Below are 26,689 nucleotides of genomic sequence, written 5' to 3'. Positions count from 1 at the left end.
TTAGTTCTATAACGAGCTTAGCTACCGTGTTGAACATCTGCGCCAGATCGTCTCTGACTACGCAATGTCATTTAAGTGAGAGCGCTTGCGCAACTCTAGTGGTAAGTAAAGGATGACGACTGGCAAAGGGTGGGTACCATCCGTTGCTTGGATTTAATCTAGTGACAGATAATGAGATTTCCGTAGCTGAATGATAATCGCAGAGCGGTCAACCAGTTGCCCTGTGAGTTGACGACTGACAACCCCACTGAAAAAGGTGATTGTTCGCCTCAGTGGGTAAATGTGGTTTGGATACAAGCCATTGTAATTTTAGCGACCTCAATTGGTATTGTTTGCTAAGCCACTTTTCGATGGTGCGCCCATGCATACTCCACTTATCAGCAACTACTAAGCGGCGGCTCCCTCTGGGAGACGAGCCCCGCCAACTGCTTCTGGCGCTCGATACTTGGCCTCACGCTCCGTGCCGGTATGAAGCCGCGGAGAGCTTCAGGCAGTGCATCTGCGGCGGCATTTGTTCCACGAGTCAGGGTAGAAGGGGAAATACTGAACTTCTTACAAAAGGAAGGTCTCTGTATCGATCCTACATTTAAAGCAAAAAGCAGCTCCAGAACCTGGTGGTTGTTCTGGAGCGTCCAAGGCCTTCGCCCTTAGAACCGGTAGGTAGGAATCGAAATGAAGAGGTTAAACCTTTCCAACTGTCGACAGATAGAATCTCTGCATTCCTATATGAGCAAATATGATAGTGCATTCGCTAGCCACCCTCACCCCTTCTGCATATTGCGCTGTACTGTAGTACATAACGAGTTAAACTGGTAGTGGCTAGGAGACTAATGTCAGAGCTGCACTGCCATGTGTCCTTCCAGGATGCCTGCTCGAGAGACTTGAGACAATTTAACTTTACTAGTGGCGCATCCGTTCCATACAGCTCCATTCATAGCGAAGGATCTCTTTTCTTAGACGACGATGGAGATTATTCAGGAACGCTGCTTCCCTAGACATTAGTCACCACCCAAGCACTATACTTTCGTGCGTCATGCAGGGGGGTATCGCAAATGGTGCATGGAAGCTGCAACCAAAAGGTTACTCCAAAAATCAGAATTTAAAAAATTGCCCTTTTTGGATCTGCTACCATTCCAAACGAATACTAAAGATTCATTTGAAATAGTGATTAGGACTCATAGAGTAGGACATAGCTTAATAGTTAATACAGTGATGGCTGATAGGTCTAATTGACTTGTTTTTCGCAAAATGCGTAGCACAAAGCAGACGTTAATCGGTTTTAATAAAGCCGATTTAGGACGGTTTTGGAAGGCACCTGCCGGTACAGATGCATCGCCGTGCACTTCAGAGACGACGATAGTCTTTGTCGTGGTTGAGTATCTGGGCGTTTATTAGCCATGACTATAGCTTGTTAGTTGTATTGCGGACTGCTATGTGGGCAGCACGTAGCTTAAATCTTGCTAAAAGGCTATGGAAATTCGTTGGTGGGAATCACGCTTTTGAATTGCTGATTTTGGCGACGTGGATTCCCGCCACCGTTTTGGAGAATTGGTAGTGGATGTTTCGTACTTAGCGAGATAGGATTGATTAAAATAAATGCGGTTTGTCGTATGTTATATGGATGGAACATAATTATTTATTTTTTTTATTAATAGCTGAATTATTGCAACAGGGCACATCAGGCGCCCTTTTGCCACGAAATGATTAATCAATTGACTTCGCCGTTGATATCGTAAAAACAGTGTCATTATGACACATCGTAAAAACTGAGAAATATGAAAACAAAAACGCGAGCAACACGAGCGTTGGCTGTTCTTTTTATCGTTGCTCAGCTGAAACAAGTGTTGCGCACGATAAATATTTGGTTTTGTGAGATCCGACCAAATTAACCTCTATTCGATGAATGGCAAAAATTCCTGACGTCCCAGATCGTACTTAAGACACCTCAAAGTCAAAGCAAGTCCATAACAGATATCTTGTTTGAGTTGAACACACAATAACCGTTTCGTAGTACGTTTTGTGGTGCGGTCTTTTCGGTTTAAGTGCTTAAGGTTTTCATTGGCTGCTGTGGATACGGAAAACTAGCTGGTAATGTGGGTGCAAACGAATGTGACCTATACGATCTACCGTTAAATTCGTGACGAGCTACCGCCGTCGCGGATTTCGTAGGGAATTAGTTTGGTGTGGCCTATTATCATTCACAAGTCATACATGTAGCTGTATCGTTCCAGCGCCCGGAACATATCCATCGTAAAAAAAGCGTAAAGGGATTGTGCTTTACATTTTCATATGCTTGCTGACTATCTTTCGTTGCTGAAGGTCAGAAATGCCACATCAAGTCAAAACGTTTACGGTATAGTATGCATCATCGAATCCTGATACTATCACTGATAGCCAATCAATGGTAGGTGGTTGTTTGTCACGCCGACATCATCATCATTTGATCAGGAAGAATTGTAGTTTGCGTCGTTGCACGGCAACTGTATTGCCTTGTTCGATGCTGAAATCTTCGCTCAGCAGGATACTGAGTGGATTGTCCTATAGCCGAGAAAAGCGATCTACCACTGTTGGGGTCGCTGGAAAAAACTCATGCGAGATATCTTCGCCCACTATAATCTCATGAATCGGATCGTGGAGCCTGGCATGCCATTATTGAGACCAGGCCACACCTTAACGAAGTGCCTTAGGCGATGAAGGCGGTGGTTGCCTGCAGCGTCTGTAAAAACACGAGCGTTGTGCGCTGCTGCTCGAACAGTGTCCTAATGTGCGTTGATTACTTCAACCTCTTCTTCGATATCATGCAGTCTTTCTTGAGAACCAAGTTCCAGTAGTATAGGTACTTCCGCCATCAGCGTGCTGACCGAGTCCACCTCCGCCTCGTAGTTGCTCAAATAGGTGTTTCCAGTCAGATTAAAACGATGGGATGCACAGCCAATCAGGGGTACGTTCAGGCGTGTCGCAGTAGCTTGGTTGGTAGCACAGCTATCACCAATCAGAAACGTCAGGTCCGACTCTGATAGGTGGAAAATCTCGCTGATTTTCTTGATAAATGCACAATGTGATTGGTCCGCCAGGTCACCTTCCTCCATCGGTGCAATGGCGAGCAGCACTTGCATAAGCCAGTCCTTGTGGGAGTACACTCCGTAGATAGCCACGTAGATCTCCAGGAAAAACGTAGATGCGTCATGCATAAAACCATATTGGCCAGAAATTTTGGCGCTAATCTCGGCTTCTACTGCTGCCACTACCAACGACATGTAGCTCTTGAGCCTATATGAGCAAACAGGCTTAAGCTTGGACATGCTTCTCGTGCGTGGATCGTCGACCTCGCTTACGGGCATGTTGCTGACGACCCACTCAATCCACTGGTACATGTTAGAAGCAGCTGGGTTGACAATCCTAAGATTAATAGCGACCCAGCCTGTCTGCTCTGGTTGGACTCGAAGTCGTCGAGATTGTCGGGGTGGCTGTCCTTGAGATGGCTCACCAAATTGGTATAGCCACTTGACGGGAGCCGCTTGCGCCGCGTCCCACAGTAGTTGCAGGTAAAGTAGTAATCAGCGTCGGCGACGAAAAAGAAACGGTAGGGGTCGCGGTTTCGTGCAGAGCTCATTGTGAAGGTTTTGCAGTAGATAGAAGAATCAAAAGTGAGCGCTCAAAGCTTATAAGCTAAATTTAAATGCCGGCCTAAGCGACTATGAATTTCAGAGCTCTGGGCCATCCAACTTTGGTCATGGGACCAACGACAGCATACCGAACCGTCACCAAACTGCGTTGTAGTAAATTGAGCTCGTAAGCAATAATACCTCGATATATTAGTTTCAAAAGCTTATAATTCCAAAGAAAAAAACAAGTACTATTGATATTGATTATTGTTTTCGAGCACTGTCCTGTACGATCCAATCGCTGCATCGCTTGGTCGGCGTCTTCCCGTATAATGCGCATTTCTCGTCTCCGGTCAAGTAGTTGCTGTTCTATGCGACGCAGTTGCTGCTCCATGTTGCCTGGGAAGGCAACGGCCCACTGGTCAGTGGTGGCAATAACGACGTTGGAACAGGCGAAGCAACGTGATCTACTTTTTACCACCCGTGGTAACGTTTTTACGCGTTTTTACACGCTTTTACGGATATCGAACACAAGATAGATTCCTTCATCACCAGAAGGCAGTTTATTTTGTGTTAGCGTGTCATGAGGTCCCACGACTAGGAGCTGGCGCGTCTCCGGACGTGTAGTGGCAAGCCCATTTTGCTGGCTGGAATCTTGGGTGACGTCGCTGTAGCTCTGGCCCAGTGGTAATTCATGGCAAGGTGAGTACGTATCACAGCAGCCGCTCAGCCAAAACGAGACGATATGCACCAACATCACGTTCGGACTGCCGTTCGACGCCGACAAGTACGAGGACGCTCTGCGCGTGAGCTTACTTAAGACGTACCTTGACTGTTGGAGGTTGTACGGAGATCGGCGTGAAGGGCCTTAACTTAAGTAGCAGCCAGCGCACTCGTGTGGTCATCGCTTGTGGGGTATATCAGGACGTCAACATTTGTCTGCTGGAAGCCGTTCTGTCTGCAGTGGACAGCCATGTGGGCACCAACATCTTCAAGGCGTGCTTCAAGAAGTCGCTGAAGGGCAATCTAGTGCTGCTAGTGGCGCACTCGTTGAGCTTCGTGTGCCACTGCGACCAGATCGTTGTGATTGCTGACGGAAGAATCACTTAGCAAAGATCGTTCAAGAAGTTGATGATGGTGTCGAATAGTGAGAATGAAGAAGACAAGGAGGACAAGATGTCAGCAGAGTGTTTAGAGAATAACTTGACGCTTTCGAGTGATGAGCGACGAATTCGAATGATTTAAAAGTTGCAAATACTTGGTAGCCAGCGTTGGCAGCTTGTATTGAAAAAATAAATAAGAGCGCTATTACAACCTGGCACGGTTTACCTATATCTACGAGAGAGGCATCTTTAGCGTCTGGTCAGCTTTTACGGCGATGCTGCTACAGCAGGTAGCTCCACCCAGCTTGAAAACAGCGCTTCTAGCGTAACCTGTTGAGCTCTCAAACCCATCAAGAGCTTTTCCCGATGATACGATGGAATATTTTCATCTGGAAGCTCTTGGCTTCGGTTAGCTACAGGAACTGGCTCGAGTTCTGGGTCGGAAACATACCATTCCTCGTCACCGACGTTATTCACAATATTTTCTCCATCGTCTTCTAGATCGACGATGGCGTCCAACGAAAAGTCACTGCTCCAACAGTCTCCATGTAGTCTACATCGGTAACGTCAGCCAGAGCGAACAGCGAGGTTGCTAGATTGGAAACTCCGTGCATCTGCTGGTTTGGTCTCTCTGCAGGGTCAACAGGCTTCTTCTGTCTTCGACACTCGCCGAAATCACTTTCCCGGCGATTGCGTTCGCGGACCTCATTTCGAATGATGCCGATGAGTCGATCTTTATCAAACTTAAGCTTATTTCACCGCGGTGTCTGTATCAATTCCAGTTCGCTAAAGTAGCGCTCGCATGTCACAGTGAACAATGCGAACGACAGAATCACTTTCGCTAGCTGAGGAAGTTTACTGCCCTTGCCGTACCACGAATCTGCAACGTGGACCCAATAATCAATTACCCCATTCGGTTGAAGGACACCGGATTGGTCAGTGAAGTCAGTGTGTATTTTCGGGGTAAATTTGCCACGCAATCACTTGTCGACATTGCCTACGAGTCCATTGCTGTTGAGATCAACATAGCGGCGAAAGTAATAGTCAGCAGCAGCGGAGATGCCGTCTACTGACATTAAAAAGACAGTGTTGTCGTGAGCTTAAATTAAGGCACGCGTATGGGTCACGTAGCGCGGGTGCAATGCGAAAGCGAGAAGTATCAGCGGTTGCTCACAGTGTCCCCATCGCTTCTCCACCACCGGGACTAAATGAGAAGCGTATGGACTGGCAACAAAGGCAGCATGTATTTTTCAAAAGCACCGCACGACGTCCGCCATCGTGTTGTCATCTTTTTGTAGTCGATAGGATGCTTCCGACAGCGGCGGATGACACGCTCAGCATCGATTAAGTTTCTCCAGAGCAGCGGATCGCGAAATACATGTAGCGTTGTAGGGAATTCAACATCATATCGATATTCGTGAGCCAAATCTTCTAGCGCCGATCTAACGCGAAGCAGGTTTGCAAAGCATGCCTGCATGCTATTCCAGCGAGTCTCACACAGCATAATAAAGCCAAGGTTTCCCAATACATTGCATAGACGCCCTCGTTCGCGCGCACAAGCCACTTTGCCGATGAACTGTTCAAACTTGCCGTCGCAGAAGCTGCCTGCTTCGTCACTGTTCTGAACACTGTCTTCAAAACGGTTTTAATCAAGCTGTTCACGTCATGAGCGAAGCACCGAAAAAACACAATATTTGGCCATCTTAAGGACCGTATTTGTCTGGCCCTTGCGCATTGACCCGCATCGTCAGCTACGACGGCACCAAAAATCCATCCTAGCGCCAACGCTCTCATAAGTGATCCCTTCATCTGCTTGGCTATGGCAATGCCATGGTGAGCTGAGTCGACGGGTAGTAGCTCAAACTGGACAACAATGCCAAACATGCAAAGTTGGCATGTAAGAAGGTGACGTCGAGCGACATTCTGGTATACTTCAGAAAGGTAATTTATCCGCCCGCCAGTATCCTCTTGCTTCTCTCGCAGGCTCGCATTTGGCGCCGTTTCTGCGCTTTCTGCATTAATTTTAGGGATACGACCTCGGAGCTTTTTTCTTGTCGGTAGCTCATCGCGCGGCTGCATCCGTGCAAACAACCTCTTGGTTGAATCGCGCTCGATGAAATAGTCTGGTAGAGCGCACTCAGCTTGAAACTCTAGAAGATCACGATCAAAGCTATGTTGCTCGTCCATAGACATAAAGAAATCACTCATCCGTTTTAGCCGATTTGCTGTGGTGCTACTCGAAGATCCAATTGACGAGATGAACCGCACAGACGAAATTGCAGGAAGGGTTGTAGCAACAACCTCCGGTCGGTGGTATGGACAGCGCTTAAGATGACTACGATAAGCGTCGGCACGATCACGAATTGACTCCGGTGATGCCACGTTGCCAGCGCTGTTGACATGCGCGGCTTGGCACTTTTTACCCACCAGTGGTGCTTGTCGGATACGCTTCCATCCTTCTGGACAATGAGCACTTGGCTCTTGAAGAAATACGCTCTTCGGAAGCTGGGGCAGGCATCGGCTAGAAACGGAAGGTAAGACGGGTTCAAAAGCTATTGTATGAACAGCCAGGAAGTTAGAAACTGTGATTCTGCGGCGAATAGCAAGCCACACTCTACGCTGCAAAGTTCCCTCAGAATGCTTACGAAACAACGCGTAATAAGTCCGTAAAAACGTTCTGACGGGGGGGTTATTTTTACCGACCTTTTACCAACGTTTCAGCGCTTTCAACGAAATTTCGTTTCTACGTCGGTTGCCAACACTGCACTGGGGCACTAGGTTACGATTCCTTGGCGCCACATGCTGCAGGGTTATAGCAGCATTTCGTCGACTACATTCTGGACTGTGGCCGCAGCAGGGTCAGACCGATGAACTCGCAGCCTAAAGTTTCGTCCTGAAAAGCATTGTAGACGTCCTGGCGGCTGAGTGGAGCGTCAGCTACAGCACCAGGGACAGCAGGCAGCCAACGGTGGCAGTTGTGGAACACCATCTCTGTAGTCATGACTCAAAGCACCGGGTGTCTACCGGACGGAGCCTGCTGCTTGGAAGAAGACGTGCCTACAGAAACTAGGAATATGTGACTAATAGAAATAAATTGAGCCGCCAAGAGGAATTAAGGTGCTGCACTTTCGCAATAAGGCTGCCCGACGGGCATTTAAACTTTTGAAATCAAATCGGAAAGTCTCCACTTGCTTGACTCGTTTTCGAGCCACCTCGCTAAAAGTCTTTCTCGACACGGACGACTTGGCCTTGAAGCTCGTGGAGGTGGTGCTAGCATATGCAGTTTTGGCTACAGTAACGTTAGAGAAATGATACAGCAAAGGGACTTTTAAGGCAGTATCTTGTCGACGGGCTGTGCTCTCGATTAATTTTTCGCCTGTAATCTAATTTCTACTACATGTATTAATACCAATTATTTTGCATAGGTCGGCTGGAATTGCTCAAGTTGTCAAGGGGCTCGTGGTGGTCCTGGTATCAAATTTCAACAGCAACATTTTGGAAGGCTTAAATAAAAACGACATAGTGATACTCACTTGATAAATCTTTGTGACCCTTTCGAAGAACGGTAAAGTTGTGGCCTGACAACTTCTAGTCAATTTGAGCCCTGATAGTTTCTCGTGATGCTGTGTACACGGGAATGCTTGTTGGTGGCCTAGGTGGAGCAAGAACTAGATAAACAATTTTTGATTGACAAATAATAGATGCTGGTTTTGACCACAGGCGTTGGGCTTACATCAAGTTAACGAAGGTTGATGACTGATACTTCGAGGTACTAAAGTATGCAACAGCACAGGCCTCGACATCAGCACCCGAAGTCAGTCAAATGTGCTTGTATTCTTATCCCCCGAATCCACTGGGACGGTTACTCGGTGGGGCCCTGTTCCCTATCAATCGCATCATATCCCACAGTTCTCTACTCGCCACCAAGCAAGAACCCTGTTCAACCCGTAGGAAAGCTCAAAGTACGAAATGTGTGCCCAATTCAACCCATTCACGTCGACAACGCTGTCGTCTTTCGACATCTCCGAGCAACGCGCGGGTAAAATCTCCCCTCCACGCCTCGTGATTTTGGGCCCACCGGCAGGAGGCAAAGGCACTCAATGTGAACTTCTCGTTGAAATACTGGGAGTGGTACATCTCTCCACTGGCAACATCTTACGTCAAGCGATTCAAGACAAGACGTTGCTAGGGCTTAAGGCTCAACATTTTATGGACCACGGGGAACTCGTTCCGGACGATCTCATTGTTGACGTGGTGCTCAATCGACTAGCCGAAAGCGACTGTGTCACTCGTGGCTGGCTACTAGATGGCTTCCCACGAACATCTCGGCAAGCAGGAGCGTTGTTAAATGCCCAAGGTGGTTTGGCAGCTCCTGACTGCGTTTTGGAACTAGAAGTTCCGGACCATGAAGTCATTCGACGTATTGCGGGACGACGTGTTGACCCTGTTACGGGAAAGACCTACCACGTTGAGTTCAACCCACCTCCTGTAGAAGTGGCTGCTCGAGTTGAGCAGAGAAGTGATGATACCGAGGAGAAGATTCGAACGCGATTAACGCAGTTCCACTCTAATGCGGATGCAGTGCGATCGGCGTTCGAGAAGTACCGTGGTGACTTTGGAGCGTCTATTCAAGTCATGCGTGCAAGTGGGTTTCAGGCGCCTCCAGCCATCGCCGGAGCGTTTGCAGATTTCGCCTTGCAACAAGCAGCTCAACGCAGTCTCAACCTCATCCGACGGGATGTTTCTATGCGTTTGAGACGTCGTCTTGAGGCTGGAGCTCGTGGAGTTTTTCACGTTCCAAATCCTCAAAAGAAACCGTCGTACCCGGTCCGTGCTCACGTCCGCGCTCTACACGCTTCCCGGTTGCTCTCGCCGCGTGAACAGCGAGCTAAACCTGTCCGCGGGATGCTGCGTGAGCTGCTTCGAAGAGTGTGCGCTTAAGATCTTAAAAGAGACCTAAGTTCACCATCGTAGACGCCTATTTCTTTCTAACGTCAGTCTTGTTTCAGCTGTCCGTTGGGTCCGTTGTTTCCGCGCGATACGCACTGAGCTTTTCCGGCAACTCCAGACCGTGTCGCGTGCAACAGCGTTATTAGAAAAATAAATCTTCCGGTAACAATAAACACAAATAAGATTGCATGTCCGAATAGTGAACACGGCAGCGTGGCTAGCGATATCTACAGCCTGGTGGTTGGATATGTCTGCTACATGTACAGCAATACTTACTTGCAGTCGCTTATTGGTGGCACCAAGTTGGTGCTGGAAGAAAGCCTGAAATGTCGCGTATTTCTGTGCAAAAAAATCGAAGCAATTTGAATTTGTTTAGCCAATTAGCTTACAGCAAGGAACGAGTACATGTAGTGGCATCCAAGTTGAAGTGGCAGCAAATCTTCCATCGCATTAGTTACGCATGTTGTTTGCATATATAATCGACAATCAACTCTGGAAGTGAACGATAGGCCGAAGCTGTGATCATCGATCGTGTGTGCGTTTGCGAGTCTGGAGCTGAGACGACGCTACTTGTTCGTTGGCGACTACCTTGCAGTTTTCGCTTTCGAACATCCAGATTCCAACTTATTGCCCACCGTTTGCTGCTTCATCGCAACCTGAATCTGTACACTTTTTCAGAGAATTCCGCTGGCAAGCCAAAAATCAAATGAAAAAGTCCTGACAAAATTCCCGTTCGGGACGAGTCTGCCAGAAAATTCCGTACGACTAGCCTGTCTTCTTCAAGGCAGCTGCATAAACCACACATCCTCCTACAGTTACGACGGGCGTGCCAAGCCCGCATTCTGACATTTGCCAGCTAACACTCAAATGAATTCGCACAAGTCACGCCGTCGCTCATTATCTGAGAGCTCCAAGCTCGACTACCTCGCCACACTGGCCGAGCAGGCCGACGAGCTTCCTGCCTTCGCGCCGTCACCCGAGGAGCCCGTGGACGACCATTACCCACTTGTTCTGTCCGTGCGTCACGCCAGCGAGAGCCTCGCGGCACTGGAGCGCCGCTCCAAGTCCGAGAGCTTCATCTGTACGGCACAGGGCATCGTGTTCCAGGACACCAAGTGCCAAAGGTATCAGTCCAAGCTCAACAAACTCGTAGCTCTTGCCACCAACTCCACCAGCACGCAGAGCAACGTGCTGCTTGCCAAGAAGGCACTGCGATATCGCAAAGTGCTCGAGCGCCGACGCGTAGCGACATAAGAAGGAAATGCAAGCGAACTCAAGGGTTTCGTACAGTCCGTAAATGAGCTCCACGCGAACCAGCTTTCGTTATTTTTCTTATCAACCCTCACCAGTCAAGAAGTAAGGAATCTTTATGTTGTGGAACGTAGTCAATTGCTTGTAGCTACATATTTAAAGCCAAAAAAATGCAGCGTTTAGACACTTTGCGTTGATACTCGATTCGATGTAGTTCTGCAACAGAAAACAAGAACTTTGAGCTTTTTCAAATGCTCCACCTTTGTCTTCAGATAAGCCCACGACCGCTTTGAAAACACCTCCTCAGTGTTTACGATGTGCGAGCTGGCGTGCTTTGCGGGAAGTGAGTCAAGCGGGAAGTCTGAAGGTATCCTGCTGTCGTACTTCCAACGGCGTTGCGCTGGCGTTAATTAGCAGCCGGTGGCATGCCTTTCCAAGATCGCTTTACATGCTCAATACAGCTACACGGACAAGTCACGCGTTGCTCACAGGGACGAGGACAGCAGCCGGATTCGAGGTGGCATCTTATCTTCTGACAATATAACTCGTTTCACGAGAAACGGTCTTGTCGATAGACCCCTCAATAAAGATACAACATCGAACTATTCTGTTACCAAACTGCTTGTGCCATCCGCTGCGTAATTGACAATCTATTCACTTTCAACCGTCAGGTAATGAACCTTAACCGCTAAAATACCACCCGAAATGAGACTTTTAGTGCTCAGCAAATTTTATTTGTTTTTCATAAATATTCAGCTATGATTCAATTGCATGGCTCGCGACTTCTTGGAAAGCAAAACATTGCCGCGCGAGCTGGACGAGTTGGATGCTAGTGCGACAAGGTTGGCTAGCTTGGTTTCGTGATTCTGGTGCTTGGTGTCCAGGAAAACGACGCCCTGTCTGGTGCAGATTAAATGGCAGCGATCCATTAGTGACACGACCCTCCCCCTATCACCAAAATGTAAAGGTGTAGGCTGTTCGCGAGCTCCTTGTGTATTAGTACTTCGTCAGCCCCTTGGCGGAAGTCCTTCAGCAGGTAAGAGTTAGAAAAGTTGAGAGCGGTTCTTCGTCAAGTAAATCTTGGAATGAAGTCTTCACTCTATCACTGCTACATTCTTGCGATTACGATCGCTCTCTTATAACATGTAATAGTGACAGACGAGATTACGGGAATCGCCTTTCACGAGTTAGACTGGAGACGCCAGTATTCTGTTCAGAGGCTGCCATGTGTACGCTAGAAGAAGTAGCGCTGCTCACAGACTGGTAATAGACTTCGACGTAGCTGTGCTGCTCATCTACTGACAAGTGCGCTCGCACCATGGCTACGCAACCGGAATTGCCGCGGCATCTTATTACCTCCGTTCGCTGTCTTACCTGTTTACTTGATGCACTTCAACGGCGTGTGTACTACACAACCTACTCAGATTTTAACTAATCCACGTCCACAAACTCTAAGTGATCATTTTCAGGGATTTTAACCAATCACTGTCTCCAAAATTCGATTGATCACATTCAGTGGCAATGGAGGCGTGGGTGCGCGACAAGGTGTCGCGTCTGAACTTGGACGCCTCGGTTTACGTCGAGTACGCGCTCGGACTACTTCAAGATGAGGACATGGATGTGTCTGAACGTGTGGCCAGCGTGATCGCCGTTTTCTCAGGAGCAGCGGACGGTCTCGTGGCTCAAGACGTGATGGACCAGACACTTGACGAGCTTAAGATGACGCAGGACGTCGAGAAGCTGCGCCAGGCCGAGCAGCTACAGTCCCAGCAGGAAGCGGAACTCAAGCTAGCGGAAAAGAAGATGAAAGACCTGCAGATCCGCGAGAAACAGCGTCAGGAGGCCGAGGATGCGGCCGAGCGCGAGAAGAAGAAAGCTGCGGATCGCCTCAAGAACATGACACGCGAGGAGATCGCAGCGCGGGAGCAACTTATCAGCGAATATGGTTTCACAGTCATGTCTGAGTTTGACGAGGATGGCAACGTGGTGAAGATTAAAGACAAGGAGAAGGTGACGGAGGACGTAGGGCCCACTAACTCGAACAGACAAAGAGTGCAACAGGCACAGAAACGCCATGCGCGAGAAAATGAAAAAGGAACACGAGAAAAAAGTGAAATACGAGAAGGACCTGCTGGCTAAGGATAAGGCACGCAAAGACAAGGCCAAAAAGAGAACGATGAAGAAGGAGAAGCAACGTGGCTGTGGTTAAGACGAAGAAGAAGAGGATAGTATTGTTACAATACAATCGTGCACTCTACTGTACAAATGTGTTTAATACAATATCGGTATGATTTTTACTTGGACGTTTGTCTTGTAGCGGTACCGTAGTGCCTTCTGAGCGAGCAAGGCGTTGCTCTTGGAGCTTGTTGGGTCTGTTGCCAGCACCATTAGACTGTTGAGTCTGGTCTGGTATCTGCAGTACTTGCCCTCGAATTTCACACCTTGTGCCGTGATGATGACGCTGTCAGATTGAGAGCGCTCGGCGAGAGATGGAGGCATCGGTTGGGTAAAGCTTTCTTCGGTAGTCGCACCGTCCAAAAGGTGAAGGGAGCAGCGTCGCAGTAGAAAGGGTCTGCATGTCGCGCGTGACGAACGGCTTTGACTCATTGCGGTGTGACAAGCTCGAGAAGAAAAGAGCAATGACTCGCTGCAGCCCATGTAGACACAAATTATTGGTGTTGACACAACATATTTAAAGCTGTCGGAGCGTCCTTGAGTCCTCTTGATGCGTGGTTGAAGGAGGCTTGATAGGTAGAGCCGAAACTGTCTGGGGAGACTGCTGAACCTGCCAACACTGGAGGTAAACACAACTTTCCAGTGCACAGAGTCACCACTGCAACGCCTCATGCAATGCTCGCGACTTTTGATTGCGAGCGTCCAAGGGCGCGTGCTGAGGTTGCGTAAGCCTGAAAAACGGGCTCAGACCAACGGTCTAGTAATGTCAAGATGGATACGCAAGAGGTATCGCACGTTGGGGAAGATGCAAGAGGTCTATTTTCACAAAGTTAAGCACTGCAATCGTGTGCGATGAGCAACAACGCTGAGCAGCACCGCCAAAATTAGTACCCAACGGAGCGCACCCTACACAACAGTCACATCAGCTCGACGCCGTCTTGATTTACCGTTAAATTTACTCAACACTTCCCGTGACATCGGCGTTTGCGTGACTCATCTCGCCCTCGGTGTCGCATTGTTGCCGGTACAGTGTAGGCAAGTAGGATCAACCGCTCGTGTAGCTTTTTAAGGGATTACAGCTAATAATTTCTTTCAGTAACTCGTTTATACTATCTCGTGAATTACAGCTTATAAAAAACAAATAGAAGACCACTTATCACCGATAACTAACTCGCAAATTGAGCTTTATTTTGCTGTTCAGACAAAGAAAGAAATTATCCGAGGTGCAGCAAAGATGATGATAAAGGTGTTTTATGAAGGATAATAATAGATGTACAGTACAAATTAAAATCTGTTTTCTAGGATGCCTAATTCCATGGCGTTGATGGGAGTTGCAGCTTAGCTGGAAGTACGCAGGGTCTTGTTTCGATACCGGAGGGCTTTCTGAGCAAGCTTCGCGTTGCTCTCGGAGGTGGAAGGATCTACTGCAAGTGCCATTAAGCTCTCCAGTCGTGTCTGGTAGTTTCGGTTCTTGTCTTCGAACTTCACGCCTTGTGTAGTGCGAATAATGCCTTCAGACCTGGATCGATGCATCATAGGCTGATTTCCGCTCTGGTTGGTGTGCTCCTCGGCAATTGCAGCCAGGCGGTGAATAATGGACCGCTCTGACCGCGAGCATCGGCGCAAGCGGGGAGCGCATAGTGAGCTTGATGAGCCGTCTTGAGACATTGTGGAAGTGTGTGACGAGCGCAAGGTGAAAGGAGGAATGACTCACTGAACCAACACCAAGACCACTTTAATTTAAGTACTGTGCTGTCGGAAACGTCCCAGGGTCACTAGCAGCGTGGTCGGACAGATCTTGTAACGGCACGTCGTGATTTCTTAACCAGCCAAGACCAGCGGCACAGATTTTCGAGTGTACAGGCTCTTGTGAAAAACGCTTTTCGATTTTGATTGCGGACAACACGCTAATGGTTGCGTAGTCCTGAATAACGGGCCAAGATCAACGGGCTTAACGATCGATAATAGATAGACAACGCTTTAACAGAGACGCTGGAAAACAATCGTTGATTGCGTAAGTAAGTAAAACATCTGCTTACTTGCCCATGTTGAAATGTGAAGGGAGAAATAGTTAGTGCGATGAGCAGCATCACTGCTACGACCAGTATTACAGCGGTGTTGCTCATCACTGTAGCAGCTTTTAAGAAGCTTGCACCTTGGAGTCCAAGTTGGACGCTCTTGACAGATCATAGATGCTGTTTCGACGCGACACATCGCTGTAGCATTACGTTTTTTTTCGGTACTATTCTTGCTGGAGGTGGTATTACGGGCATCCTGGCAACGTTTGGTTGCCGGCAGCCGACAACTACGGAATTCTATTAATCCACTCAGAGATGATAGCAATGTAAAACTGTTGAGCGACGTGTTAAAATATCATCCACCAATGAAACAAGAAAGTTGCGTTGACATTGATAGCAGCGATTCAAGTCTCGGCTAAAAATGGGTTGGGGATATTTGGCCAGGAAAATCGTTGGTTTGACTTTACGGAAGAGCGGATGCGACGGATCTTTAGAAAACAACTTTAGCACGGACGAATTTATATAGAGTCGATTGAGAGGTTGGCGTACGCGCCAACCAACTCACTTGATGAGCGTGAGGGCTCAAATAAGTGAGACAGCACGTGGGAGAATACGCCTCCACTGCGATTAATGGTGATAAGACCCCGTAACTTTCAACAACGATGTGAAAATGATAGCGAGCAATAGAGATAATTACACGGAGTCATACCGATCTCAAACAGATTTCATCAAAATGGGTGGTATTTGTTCTGGTTATTTGTAGTCTAATTAATATATCGGTGCTGCGATTTCACGCTGGTATAGCTGCTTTGCTGGTCGCGCATCGCCGCTCCGGGTTTTGTTGCGGTAGCGAAGTGCCTTCTGAGCAAGCTTCGCGTTGCTCTCGGAGCTGCATGGATCTGCTGCGACCACCATAAGATAGTCTAGTCGCGACTGGTATTTTCGGCACTTGTCTTCGAACCTCACGCCTTGTGTGGTATGGATAACGCCTTCAGACCTGGAGCGCTGCCCCAAAGGCCCAGGGGCGGAATTCTCGCTCATTTCAGACTGGTTACCGCGCGCTTCGGTAATTGCTGCTAGTCGGTGAGTGTTATAGCGCTCGGACCGAGCGCATCGACGCAAAGTCCGGCCGCATGTCGGGAGTGACGAGCCGTTTTGAGACATTGAGGAGGTGGTGTGACGGGCTTGAGGTGAAAAGAGAAGTGACTTGCCGGAGCAGTCGGTGTGCCATTGGGGTATGATTGAAGAGGGTTGGGAGATAGCGATGAAACTGCGTGGCGTTTCAGGGATACTTTTGTTTTTATCACGATTCAGCCAAATTGGCTGGCTAAACGCTATTTCTAGCGGTTGCGTAGTCCTGGAAAACGGGCACAGAACAACGGTGGTGAGTTTAGTAAAAACGCAAGCGCTGATTGCGGTGTGCACTAGTCTAACGGATTCTAGTCTAAAAACAGAGGCTTCGTCGTGATAAGGCCATGAAGCCACCCATTATTGTGGCTACCCATTCAAAACAACTGCTTCCGATTAGGTAGCGCTGAGCAACATCCTGCTACTTAGCAGCGATGTTGCTCACCGACCTGCAATCGATTTTTTTTCAGTTCTTTAGCACGATGTCACCTCCCTGTCGACTTCTACATCGGCGACTATAGATTTGAGACATCTCACTTATCATCAGATTCACTGTCCATGGCGAGGATTTTCGACCGTAATTTATGTTAGCAGCACGAAATGCTGATGAACTCAAAAGTTCGTACAGCCATTGTGGTTGAATCCTTGCACTACCTTGCCATACTTTACATATATGACTTGCCTCATTCTGCAAGTAAGAGGTGAAGGCTCTACGCTCGGATGGCGATCCACGCCATGCAATGCATGGATGCCGAGCGTGGCTTATCACATTCGGTCATTAGCTAGAGTGGAATGTCGAGCAAGACAAGACAAGCGTGTACTTAGATAAATGGCCAGATATTAGAAGTGTATTTCGAAAAGGATAGGACCACTACGGTGAAACAGCGGGCGCCTTATAATTCAGTGTACGGAGTCGCCATTTTTTTATCTACTAGGCGCTTCATTATTAGAACACTTTTGTCAGGTTAGATATTAATAGCTGCGTTTGACGAGCTGATGGAATATGCTCAACGCTTTTGATATTCGTTGAAAAACGGGTCAAGGCCAACGAATTTCTTGCGCTCTAATTGGAAGCGTTTAATTGGTACAGTTCTGTCCAAAAATCTAGGTCTGAGCGGTCCAACGATAACCATAAAGGCCATCAATTTCTTCATCTTCTTGAAAGAAGCGTGCTTCGCTCAAGTCTTAAAGTGTACAAACCGATTATTTATATTATCGAATTGTAAATCTGCCGAATTAGGGTCTTAAATAGACTAAGCGGCAACAAATAAAGCTAAAAAAACATTGCTTTTTATTTCGCGAATAGAGCTGCTGTTTATGTTCTTGAGCTCCGAAATTTCACGGGGCAGGTTACGGAGTGCGCGGACTTAAAAAGGGGTGCGAGTCTAAAAAGGTAATATTGCTGCTCCCTCTAAGCTGGAATCTAAACAAAGCCGGAGTCTAATACATGTCCAGTTACACTTATAGATTCTCAATGTGGAAAGTTAGCAAAGTTGCTTAACTGTCTGCGAAGGTACGTAAGGCGCGTGCTGGCGGCGCGACATGTGAGTGTGAATTTGCGTTTTGCGTGGCCTTGTGATCTAGTGGTATGATTCTCGCTTAGTGTGCAAAAGATCCCAGAGCGCTTTACGGTGGACCACGTTCTTTGCTCACTATTTTGGTCCTTCGTGAAACTCGCTAGTGTTGACTTGTGTGGGGTATCTGCTATGTCTGAAGGGAGTCTGCCTGGCTCCTAGCATGTGATACCCTAGCGTCCACCACAACGTAGACGATGGGCATCGCTTCGCAGACGTAGCGTGCGGGACCGGTGCCGAAACGCGTCTAACGTCGACAGGAAGGGTGGTCATGGTCGTGTGGTGAAGTGACCGCTATCTCTATAGAGGTTGGAATCGGATTGATGACTTACGACTCGATCGGGTGTTGGAAGGCCGCCAGTGACGACGACGCATCGGAGAGCACATACGTAATCAACAAGATCGGTTCAATACTGTAACGGGTTACGTATCCCTAAGTGTACCCCTAGTTACAGGATATTTGATACAAGGTACCAAGGTCGTCCGAGGCCAACCATTGGCTGATGACATTGCTTTTCAATAGGTGACTTATAGTTTGTATATTTAACTCAAACTTAGCCTACATATAAATATACTTAGTTTACAACCCACCTTAAAATTGGTCACCTCGCTACCTTTAGGTAAAAAGGGACATGTGAACTGTCGTTCACAGAGAGTTTGTAAACTCTCGGAAGCCAATTTCCTATAGCGCAAGGTGCTGTGTGACCCCGTCACACTTGGTAGCACTCGTAGTCAATCCACGCCAATGCGGGTAGACTATCTGAACCTCTATGAAGCTCGCTGCCATGAATAGGAACGACTTCCCCCTTCTGAACAACTCACAGTTCAAGTCGGTTCGGAAGATGGCAGGCATCTTCGGGATGGAGGCGCTGCAGAGCCTGGTGGTGTCAACACCGGCCGAGCAGCTCGAGCGCGTTAATGCGTTTGACGCTTACGAGCAGGGACGCATATCGCATGTGCGGGAAAACCTGCAGGCTCCGGCGGCGGAAACAAATCCACCACACCCGAAGCCAATACGACTGAAGGTTAAGCCGTATGAAGGGGAGGAAGGTGAGAACCTTCACTTTCGGGTTCGAGAGGCTGAGCTCGCGATGGACGCGGCTCTGATCTGGACCGAGCAACTCCGTGTTGCTTTTGCACTCTCCAACCTTAGCGGCCGTGCTAAAAGTTGGTTGTACACGCGGGAGGCAATATCCCCTGGATGTTTCACATCCTGGGCTCTGCTGTGCGAACAGCTCCGAGCCGCGTTCCCCCCGACGCATTTCGAGTACCACCAGCGCTCGCGCTTCCTCTCGTGCAAACAAGGGATACGTAAGCTGCACGTGTACGTCCAAGATATACGAGAGATCACGGCGTCCCTAGTGGAAAACCCACTCAACAAACACATCAAAATGACAGTGTTCATGGAGGGCCTTCGAGTGGGCCCAGCGCCCACTCAACTGTTCCGGGTTAGTCAAGCACCCTTGAAGAGGCGATTCAAGTCGCTCTTCAGGAAGAGTACAGCCATCGCCAGGCGCGTACGCCGGTCTCAGCATGGCCTGGGGGTTCCTTGTCGACTCCCGGTCGAACTAGCCTCAACGGGCCAGTCCCCATGGAGCTCGGGTCCGCCGAGCAGCACGACATTCGCTGCTTCGGCTGCGGGAAGATGGGCCACTTCAAGCGCGACTGCCCCGCGGAAAGACTCCGCTGACGGACTTTCCCCAAGCCCGTCCTCAAGGGTCGCTGGCAGAAGCCAGGATCCCGGGGACAAGCGAACGACGGAAACCAGTAGGGGCAGTGAGCCCTACTGGGGAAGAATCAAGTCTTCGTGAAGGGTGCGCGGGGTGGCGCGTACCACAGGGACTTAGCCCCGAAGAGGTTTCGCACTCTCGAATCGGCGAAGAGCAGCGGCGGGTTGCTCGTAGTACACGGATGTGTACGGGAATACGAACACCCCTTTAAAATCTTGATCGATTCTGGGGCGTTGCAGAATTTCGCACGCCGCCAGACGGCTGCTCGTTAAAGCAACACGTTGTCCGATGCTTTGAGAGAAAGCAAGGGCAGCGGGACGGTGTCAGTGCGACTGGCCGACGGGAAGGTCGTCACTGTCCCCAACGCCCAAGTGGATCTGGCCGTTCAAGCTTGAAGTCTTTGACAGCTTTGAGCAGCTCACTGCTCTCGACGTGGAACCCTACGATATGATCCTGGGCATGCCCTGGCTTGAGGAGCACGATCCCTGGAACGACTTGCGGGGAGGCAATCGGTGCCAGCCGCCCTGCGGTGTCCGACAGAGCATTGGTGAGTTATGTTCCCACCTCTGTCCGGACCCGGAGCGTCCGCAAGGGTTGCCAGGGTACCGAATCATCCAGCAGATGCTTGGGAGCCGTCGACGTATATGACGACTCCGAGGACGCTTCGATGGTGGCGGCGCCCAGAGGAGGCGCTGGCCAAATGGGTAACTTTGGTCCACAAGCGAGTAACATAGTTCCACAGACAGCGGCAGCTGTCACGAACGCTGGTAATAGCGTGTTCAAGGCGTGTAACAGAGCTCCACACACGGTCTTAACAGAAGAGGAAGACGTCGTATACGCCGCCGCCGCCGAAAGTTGGATCTGAACCTTGTTCAGCTTTACGTCGCTTCAAGCGACTCAAAGGCCAGGGCCCGGGCTCCTCCGACAAGGCCGGTGGAAGAGTGTTATCACATCTTCGATGGCGAGACCGGTTTACCCGTCAAGGCATCGGGTGTCCACTTGGAACCGTTGCCAGAGGCTGCAGAGATACTGAACCTCGAGGAAATGACGGTCGAGCCTTTCCTGGCCAACCTCAAGGCTGGGAAGGCTGTCGAGATGGTGCTCATAAGACCTGCGACCACTCGGGAGGAGCTGAACTCCTCCTCTGTCTTGGACGAGGACGTCCTGGAAGCCCTGAACTAGCAGCGTCAGACGCGATTGGGTTCTGAGATCCTTAAAAACCCCAAGAATCCGTGTATCCTTTGGTGACGGAGTATGCGGACGTGGTGAACAAACATCCACCGATCCAACTCCCATCAGATCGAGGCGTACGGCTCGCGATCGATCTCGTGTCTGGTACAAAGTACTGTGTCACGAGACAGTGGCCTCTTCCACGCGAACAGTGCGAGGTCATTGATGTCTTCTTCGCCGCGAAAGCAAAGGCAGGCATGGCGCGGGAGTCAAAATCCCCGCACAACTTTCCGCTTTCGGAGGCCGAACGGAAAGTGGCGTTTAGTTCATGCTTATAACAAGCTGAACAACGCAACGGTGCCGGCCCAAACACCAATCCCACGAAAGGATGTGTGTTAAACAACATGGCCGGGAGCGTACTGTACAGTGCGCTGGATTTGGTAGACGGAAACTACCAGATCCTGATGCGAGAGAGTGACATCCCGCTCACCGCGGTGAGCACTCCAAGCGGCATGCTTTGGGAGTGGCTCGTCATGCCGCAGGGCTTGTCTAACGCCCCGTCGACGTTCAATCGCCTGGTGACGCAATTGTTCCGCCCTTCGTACAGACATACTTCGACGACATATTCGTCCATAGCCGTGCCGAGGGAGGCAAGACGGCCATGGAGGTGCATCTGGGGCATCTCCGTCGAGTGTAGGACGTAATGCGAGCAAACAAGCTCTACGCCAACGTCGACAAGTGCGTTTTCGCGTCACCAGATATTAAAGCTCTCGGTTGCTTCGTAAGCAGCGTGGGCGTTCGGGCTGACCAGACAAGGTCAAGGCCATAGTAGCATGGCCCACGCCCCGATCCAGAAGGAGCTTCGAAAGTGGTTGGGCTTGGCCAACTACCTTCACAAGTTCAGCGCAATGTATGCGGGCTTTAGTAAGCCCTTGTCGGGACTCCTTCAGAAGGACGCCGAATGGCGCTGGGAGCAAGAGCACCAGAATCCCTTTGACAGCATCATGGCCAGTCTTCAAGAGGCCACTGTCCTGGCCCTGCCGGAAGAGACGAAGCTGTTTAGCGTTGTCTGCGATGCCTCCGACTACGCCATCGGGTGTGCACTGCTGCAGGCCGACACTGCTGGACATGAACGAGTCATCTCGTTCCAGTCTAGGCAGCTCAAAGCCGCCGAACGGAACTACCCTGTCCACGACAAGGAGCTCCTGGCAATGAAGTATGCCCTTGTGAAGTTTCGCGTTCACCTTCTGGGCTCACGTCCCTTCGTGATCTACATAGACCACGCATCCTTGAGGGCGGCGACAAATTCGCCTCACCTCTTCCAGTGGATGAAGAGGTGGCTGTCCTTCTTCGCGGAGTACAGCTTCCGCGTCGAGTACAATCCGGGCAAGCTCAACGTGCTTGCGGACGCCCTCTCTCGGCGTCCAGACTACGAGTTGGCCCACATCACACGGGTGACAACGGATCTATATGATCGGATACGCATGGCGTATCGGGACGATGTCGCTGTCGCGCCTATCGTCAAGCTCCTCGCAGCAGGAACGAGCGCGAAGTCCGACTGACGCTCGTCGCGACAGCGCTCCCGGCTCCACCAATATGAGCTGAAGGATGGCATCCTCTATTACCGGGTGGAGCCCAATGAATCTCCACGGGTGGTCGTACCCAACGACGAGGATCTGAAGTTCGATATCCTTGCGGAGGTGCACGACGCGCCCTCCAGCGGCCACTTGGGCCGCGAGAAGACCTTTCTGTCGGTCTCTCAGGCCTTCGGGTGGACTCACATGTACAAGTGGGTCGCCCGATACGTGAAGACATGTGAAACATGTCAGCGGGTCAAACCCGCAGGGCACTCGTCACCTCCACTACAGAGCCTTCCCGTACTGGCCGACTGTTGGAAGTCGATGAGTCTTGACTTCATCTTTGGGCTTCCCGCCGACGGACACGGCAACACCGGAGTTTTCGTGCTCGTGTGTCGGCTGAGCAAGATGGTACATCTCGCTCCAGTGCCCGTTACCGTAACAGGCGAATTAACCGCGAGGTTGTTCGTCGATGGTGTGCTCCGCTATCACGGTCTCCGAGAGACGATTGTCTCGGACCGAGACCCGCAGTTCACGGCTGCGTTTTGGAAAAAGCTGTTTCCTTTACTGGGAACTCGGATGCGGATGACCAGTGCGGACCATCCACAGACAGACAGCCAGGCAGAGCGCGCCAATCGAGTGCTCGAGGACACTCTGCGCAGTGTGTGCGCCGAAGCCCCACGTACGTGATCGACGCAGCTTCCGGTTGTTGTGTTTGCGCTCAACAACGCGGTGCACGCGTCCACAGGGCTGACGCCGTTCAACTTGAACGGCTTCCGTCACCATAGCGTGCCTCTCACTCTTCGGGGATACACGGACGTCTCTATTCTAAGTGGGAGAGAGGCCCGGAAAGCTCTTTTCGAGCATGTCTCAGATGGGAGACCCGTTTCGCTGTGAAAACAAGTGGAATCCTTTGTGAATACCAAGCTGAGGGTTATCAGCAGGGTCGGCGATGTCATGGCAGCGGCTCAGGACAGATAAAAGGAGTACTCTGACCAACATGGAAGATGAAACTTAAGTTTATTTAAAGTGGGGGGCTTAGTGTTATTATACACGAGAAGCCTACCGCTAGACACTGTCAGCTCTGTCGGTAGCAACAAGCTAAAACACCGCTTCATTGGGCCATCCGCAGGCCTGGTCAGGCATGGTGCATCGTACACCATTGACCTGCCGAAGTCAAAACGACCCACCCGACGTTCTACGTTGGACGGCTTAGGCAAAACTTTGATCCGCAGGGGGTTGCTGACTCGCAGACCCACCTTGACCCAGCTCCTCGAAGCGACGACCGACCACAGACGTTGACGAGGGCGTCGGATCAGGCACCCAAGCCTCGGTCTGAACAGCAAGGCTGCGGTCAAGGCCGTACGCAGGAGGGGCCCCGTACGAACGGACCCCGGAGTCATACGCCGAGTACGGCGAGTACGTCGGGTACGCACCATACATTCTTGTACGACTGGAAGTGCGTCGAAGGCGGCTCCGGACGTGTCAGCAGAGCCTCGATACGTCGGGTCATGCCGAAGGCCTCGTCCAGCTCGGATGAAGAGGCCCGCCGGTCCACTCGCAGATGCAGGCTCGCGACCTCACGCTCCAACAGATCCAGGCGGCCCGCAAGACGAGCGAGCACGCCCTGATTCCCGGTCTTGGTGGCAGCATCTCCGCCGGTCCCGAGGCCAAGTGCAATCTCAAGCACGAGGACGCGTTGACGGAGACAGTTAATATAAGAGCCTGTGTCGGACTCGCAGGAGAAGCACTCGGACGAGAGTAGCATTCCGGAGGGTCGAGTACTCGTACTCGTACAAGGGCATGCTTGACCGGGACGTAAAGTCCACTACCACGTGGAGCGGATCCTCCAGGAGCAACGGCGTCGCGGTAAGCGACACCTCCTCGTAAAGTGGAGGGATTATGCCTACTCCGAGAGCTAGTGGGACGGCTCCTGATTAAAAGCTCGAAGGCTGTCGCAATCTGGGAACAGAAGCGGCGGCAGCTTCATTAGTAGTCAGGGGTTCTTGCCCGAACGGGGTACGGACGTTGACGGCACTCCGTACCCGCGCTCATCGTGAGCGCTAGAAGCCGCGCGCTTTAGAAAGTCCCTTGGCAGCATGCGCTTGCTGACCAAGTGGGCAAACCGGATGCGAAGATCACGCTGGTTCAGGTTTCGGGACAGCAGCTGATCTTCATGGAGTTCCCGTAACTCCGAGGGTGAGTACTTGAGAGACCTCACCCAAGCCCAGAACATGTCCTCACATGAGTTCCAGTTGGGACAGTTCTCGGGAAGAGCCCAGGGATAGCCTCAGAGAGGGTAGAGACCACCTCGGTTTTTGGGCTTCTTACAACAAGTCGTGAAGTCCTTAAGAGGGATATGGTGCGGCGTGAGAAGCGCACACCGATCCGCCTTCAAGTTATCGACAAACAACTGCTCCTTCTGAGCAAGGGTACGTCGTAAACGCTCTAGACGTGTGGCCGCCAACAAGGCCACGAGGAGCGACGAGAAGCTCCAGGAAGAGGTCAGCCCCAGAGCTCTTCTCGGGAGGCCAATACCCTCTTGAGTTGAAGGCAGCTCCCCTGGCTGACGGGTGCTACCAACGGACCCCCACCCGTACGCTGGGCAGCTTCGAAGTCCTCCTGCTGCTGGTCCAGGTCGTTAACGATTTCCCGGGGCTCAGGAATAGCACCTTCTTCCTCCTCCTCCTCGTCCTTTTATCCGAGAAGCCGAAGAGGCTCCGATGGAAGCACCCAGTCTCCTTCTCTTCGCGGAGTGGAGACTTCGAAGCCTTACGCTTCTTAGAGGGCGTAGCGCCTTCGGCTTTCGCGGCCTTAGCACGCGCAAGACCCTCGGCAAGCGAGAGACGTTTGCGAGATTTCTCCTCGTCGTCGTCGCCAGCTTTGGGAGTGCCCTTAGCCTTGACGGCCGGACTCTCAGAGCGCATATACGTCCTGGTCCTGTGATCATCGTGATCACTAGCGAGCGACTGCACGCTGTCGTCCTTGTGCTCGCTGAACACTGGGCTGTGCCCTCCCGTAGAGCCCACAGGAGCATCGTGCGTGCTCCCGGACTCGGCTTCAACTTCACTGCCCGAATCGAACCCACGCTCAGCGATCCAAGGGTTCGGACGGTTGTCTGAGGAGGTTGAGTGTGACGGACTCGGCACTTGCTCGCACGCTTGTTCACAGCCGCGTCACCAGTTGAGCCGATCGCCTCGGAGGGCACCTTAGTAGCCTCCTAGAGTGCCAAGCCGTTGCCGTGAGGCTTAATGCTCTTGGTTTGCGCCTTTCAGGCAGCAGCCCTGGAGCGTGTCTTTGCAATGCTCTTCGCAGTGCCACAGGGCATGGTAACGCTCGATGTGGAGACCAAGACGAAGAGCGCTCATACTGGTGCTCGAGACTCTAACTGTGAAGTGAGCCTCCGCCGCGCTCGCGCGGCCAAGTCAATGTATATCGACTTTAAGAATGATAGTCTCTGACGTACACTTCGTCATTCTGATTGGTCGGTAAATCGAACCTAAGTAGGGGAGGATGTAACGGGGTACGAAGCCCTAAGAGTACCCCTAGTTACATGACGTGTGACACATCACACCTCAGGATATTTGGTACAAGGTACCAAGGTCGTCCGAGGCCAACCATGGGCTGATGACATTGCTTTTCAATAGGTGACTTATAGTGTGCATATTTAACTCAAGCTTCGCCTACTTATATATATACTTAGTTTACAACCCACCTTAAATTGGTCACCTCGCCCCCTTTAGGTAAAAAGGGACCTGTGAACAGCCGTTCACTGAGAGTTTGTAAACTCTCGGAAGCCAATTTCCTATAGTGCAAGGTGCTGTGTGACCCCGTCACGAACACGGTGCACTCATTTCGATACGCGATCTACTAATCACAGGCGACCACGGGAAAATACGCCAGCACGGACCAGTATCATCCATAGTGTACTAGATGGTACGGAAAAATACGCCATAGTCTTTATTGGATACGAGATATTTGCAAATTTCAAAGAAGGAACGAATTTTTACACAGAAAGACTACAATGATTGCTAAAACGGTACGAAACCCAGACACATCAGAAATATCATATTTAAACTATTTTTACTTAAAATATGCAGGCACTTTGTCTTGTGGAGAAAGACAGCTCTACGCAACAAATACTACAAAAGTGCGGATGTGACACCGTCAAATTGCGCCCTAAGATATTAGGGTCATTTTGTGATTTGAAGGCTTCACCAGTCTATGATAGACTCTATCGTATCTGCATTTACACCTCAAAACTCCTTGTAAAAGCCTCCTTTGCAGTTTAAAAGTAATTACGGCTGTAGGATAACTTGTGTGTCACGATAATACCATATTATTGTGTTTTGTATACCTAGAAGTGTATGTTAAACTTTTCCATAGAATAATATATCGTGGAAAAGCT

The 26,689-nt window shown here is 50.3% G+C and overlaps 6 protein-coding genes across 6 annotated transcripts; 4 read left to right on the top strand and 2 right to left on the bottom strand.

Moving 5' to 3' along the window:
* Positions 1 to 4,299: 4,299 nt before the first annotated feature.
* PITG_18388 (uncharacterized protein) lies at positions 4,300 to 4,715 on the top strand (the record flags this gene model as incomplete). Its single annotated transcript, XM_002997788.1, has 3 exons — positions 4,300 to 4,307; positions 4,336 to 4,411; positions 4,458 to 4,715. The coding sequence occupies 3 exons, from the start codon at positions 4,300 to 4,302 to the stop codon at positions 4,713 to 4,715; spliced, it is 342 nt and encodes a 113-aa protein (XP_002997834.1).
* A 490-nt stretch (positions 4,716 to 5,205) lies between these two features.
* On the bottom strand, positions 5,206 to 7,697 carry PITG_18387 (uncharacterized protein; the record flags this gene model as incomplete). The annotated part of the gene is made up of 5 exons (XM_002997787.1): positions 5,206 to 5,441; positions 5,568 to 5,588; positions 6,206 to 6,329; positions 6,977 to 7,260; positions 7,574 to 7,697. 5 exons carry the CDS (start codon positions 7,695 to 7,697, stop codon positions 5,206 to 5,208), a joined length of 789 nt encoding a protein of 262 aa, XP_002997833.1.
* Positions 7,698 to 8,636: 939 nt separating this feature from the next.
* On the top strand, positions 8,637 to 9,856 carry PITG_18386 (adenylate kinase, putative; the record flags this gene model as incomplete). The annotated part of the gene is made up of 1 exon (XM_002997786.1): positions 8,637 to 9,856. The coding sequence occupies one exon, from the start codon at positions 8,678 to 8,680 to the stop codon at positions 9,647 to 9,649; it is 972 nt and encodes a 323-aa protein (XP_002997832.1).
* A 654-nt stretch (positions 9,857 to 10,510) lies between these two features.
* On the top strand, positions 10,511 to 11,107 carry PITG_18385 (uncharacterized protein; the record flags this gene model as incomplete). The annotated part of the gene is made up of 1 exon (XM_002997785.1): positions 10,511 to 11,107. One exon carries the CDS (start codon positions 10,526 to 10,528, stop codon positions 10,910 to 10,912), a length of 387 nt encoding a protein of 128 aa, XP_002997831.1.
* A 1,323-nt stretch (positions 11,108 to 12,430) lies between these two features.
* PITG_18384 (uncharacterized protein) lies at positions 12,431 to 13,118 on the top strand (the record flags this gene model as incomplete). The annotated part of the gene is made up of 2 exons (XM_002997784.1): positions 12,431 to 12,895; positions 12,936 to 13,118. The coding sequence occupies 2 exons, from the start codon at positions 12,431 to 12,433 to the stop codon at positions 13,116 to 13,118; spliced, it is 648 nt and encodes a 215-aa protein (XP_002997830.1).
* Positions 13,119 to 15,808: 2,690 nt separating this feature from the next.
* Positions 15,809 to 16,279, bottom strand: PITG_18383 (uncharacterized protein; the record flags this gene model as incomplete). Its single annotated transcript, XM_002997783.1, has 1 exon — positions 15,809 to 16,279. The coding sequence occupies one exon, from the start codon at positions 16,264 to 16,266 to the stop codon at positions 15,871 to 15,873; it is 396 nt and encodes a 131-aa protein (XP_002997829.1).
* Positions 16,280 to 26,689: the final 10,410 nt, after the last annotated feature.

Source organism: Phytophthora infestans, genomic scaffold (assembly GCF_000142945.1).
Source record: "Phytophthora infestans T30-4 supercont1.67 genomic scaffold, whole genome shotgun sequence".
In the NCBI taxonomy this organism is placed as follows: Eukaryota; Oomycota; class Peronosporomycetes; order Peronosporales; family Peronosporaceae; genus Phytophthora; species Phytophthora infestans.
This window is presented reverse-complemented; position numbering and strand designations above follow the sequence as displayed.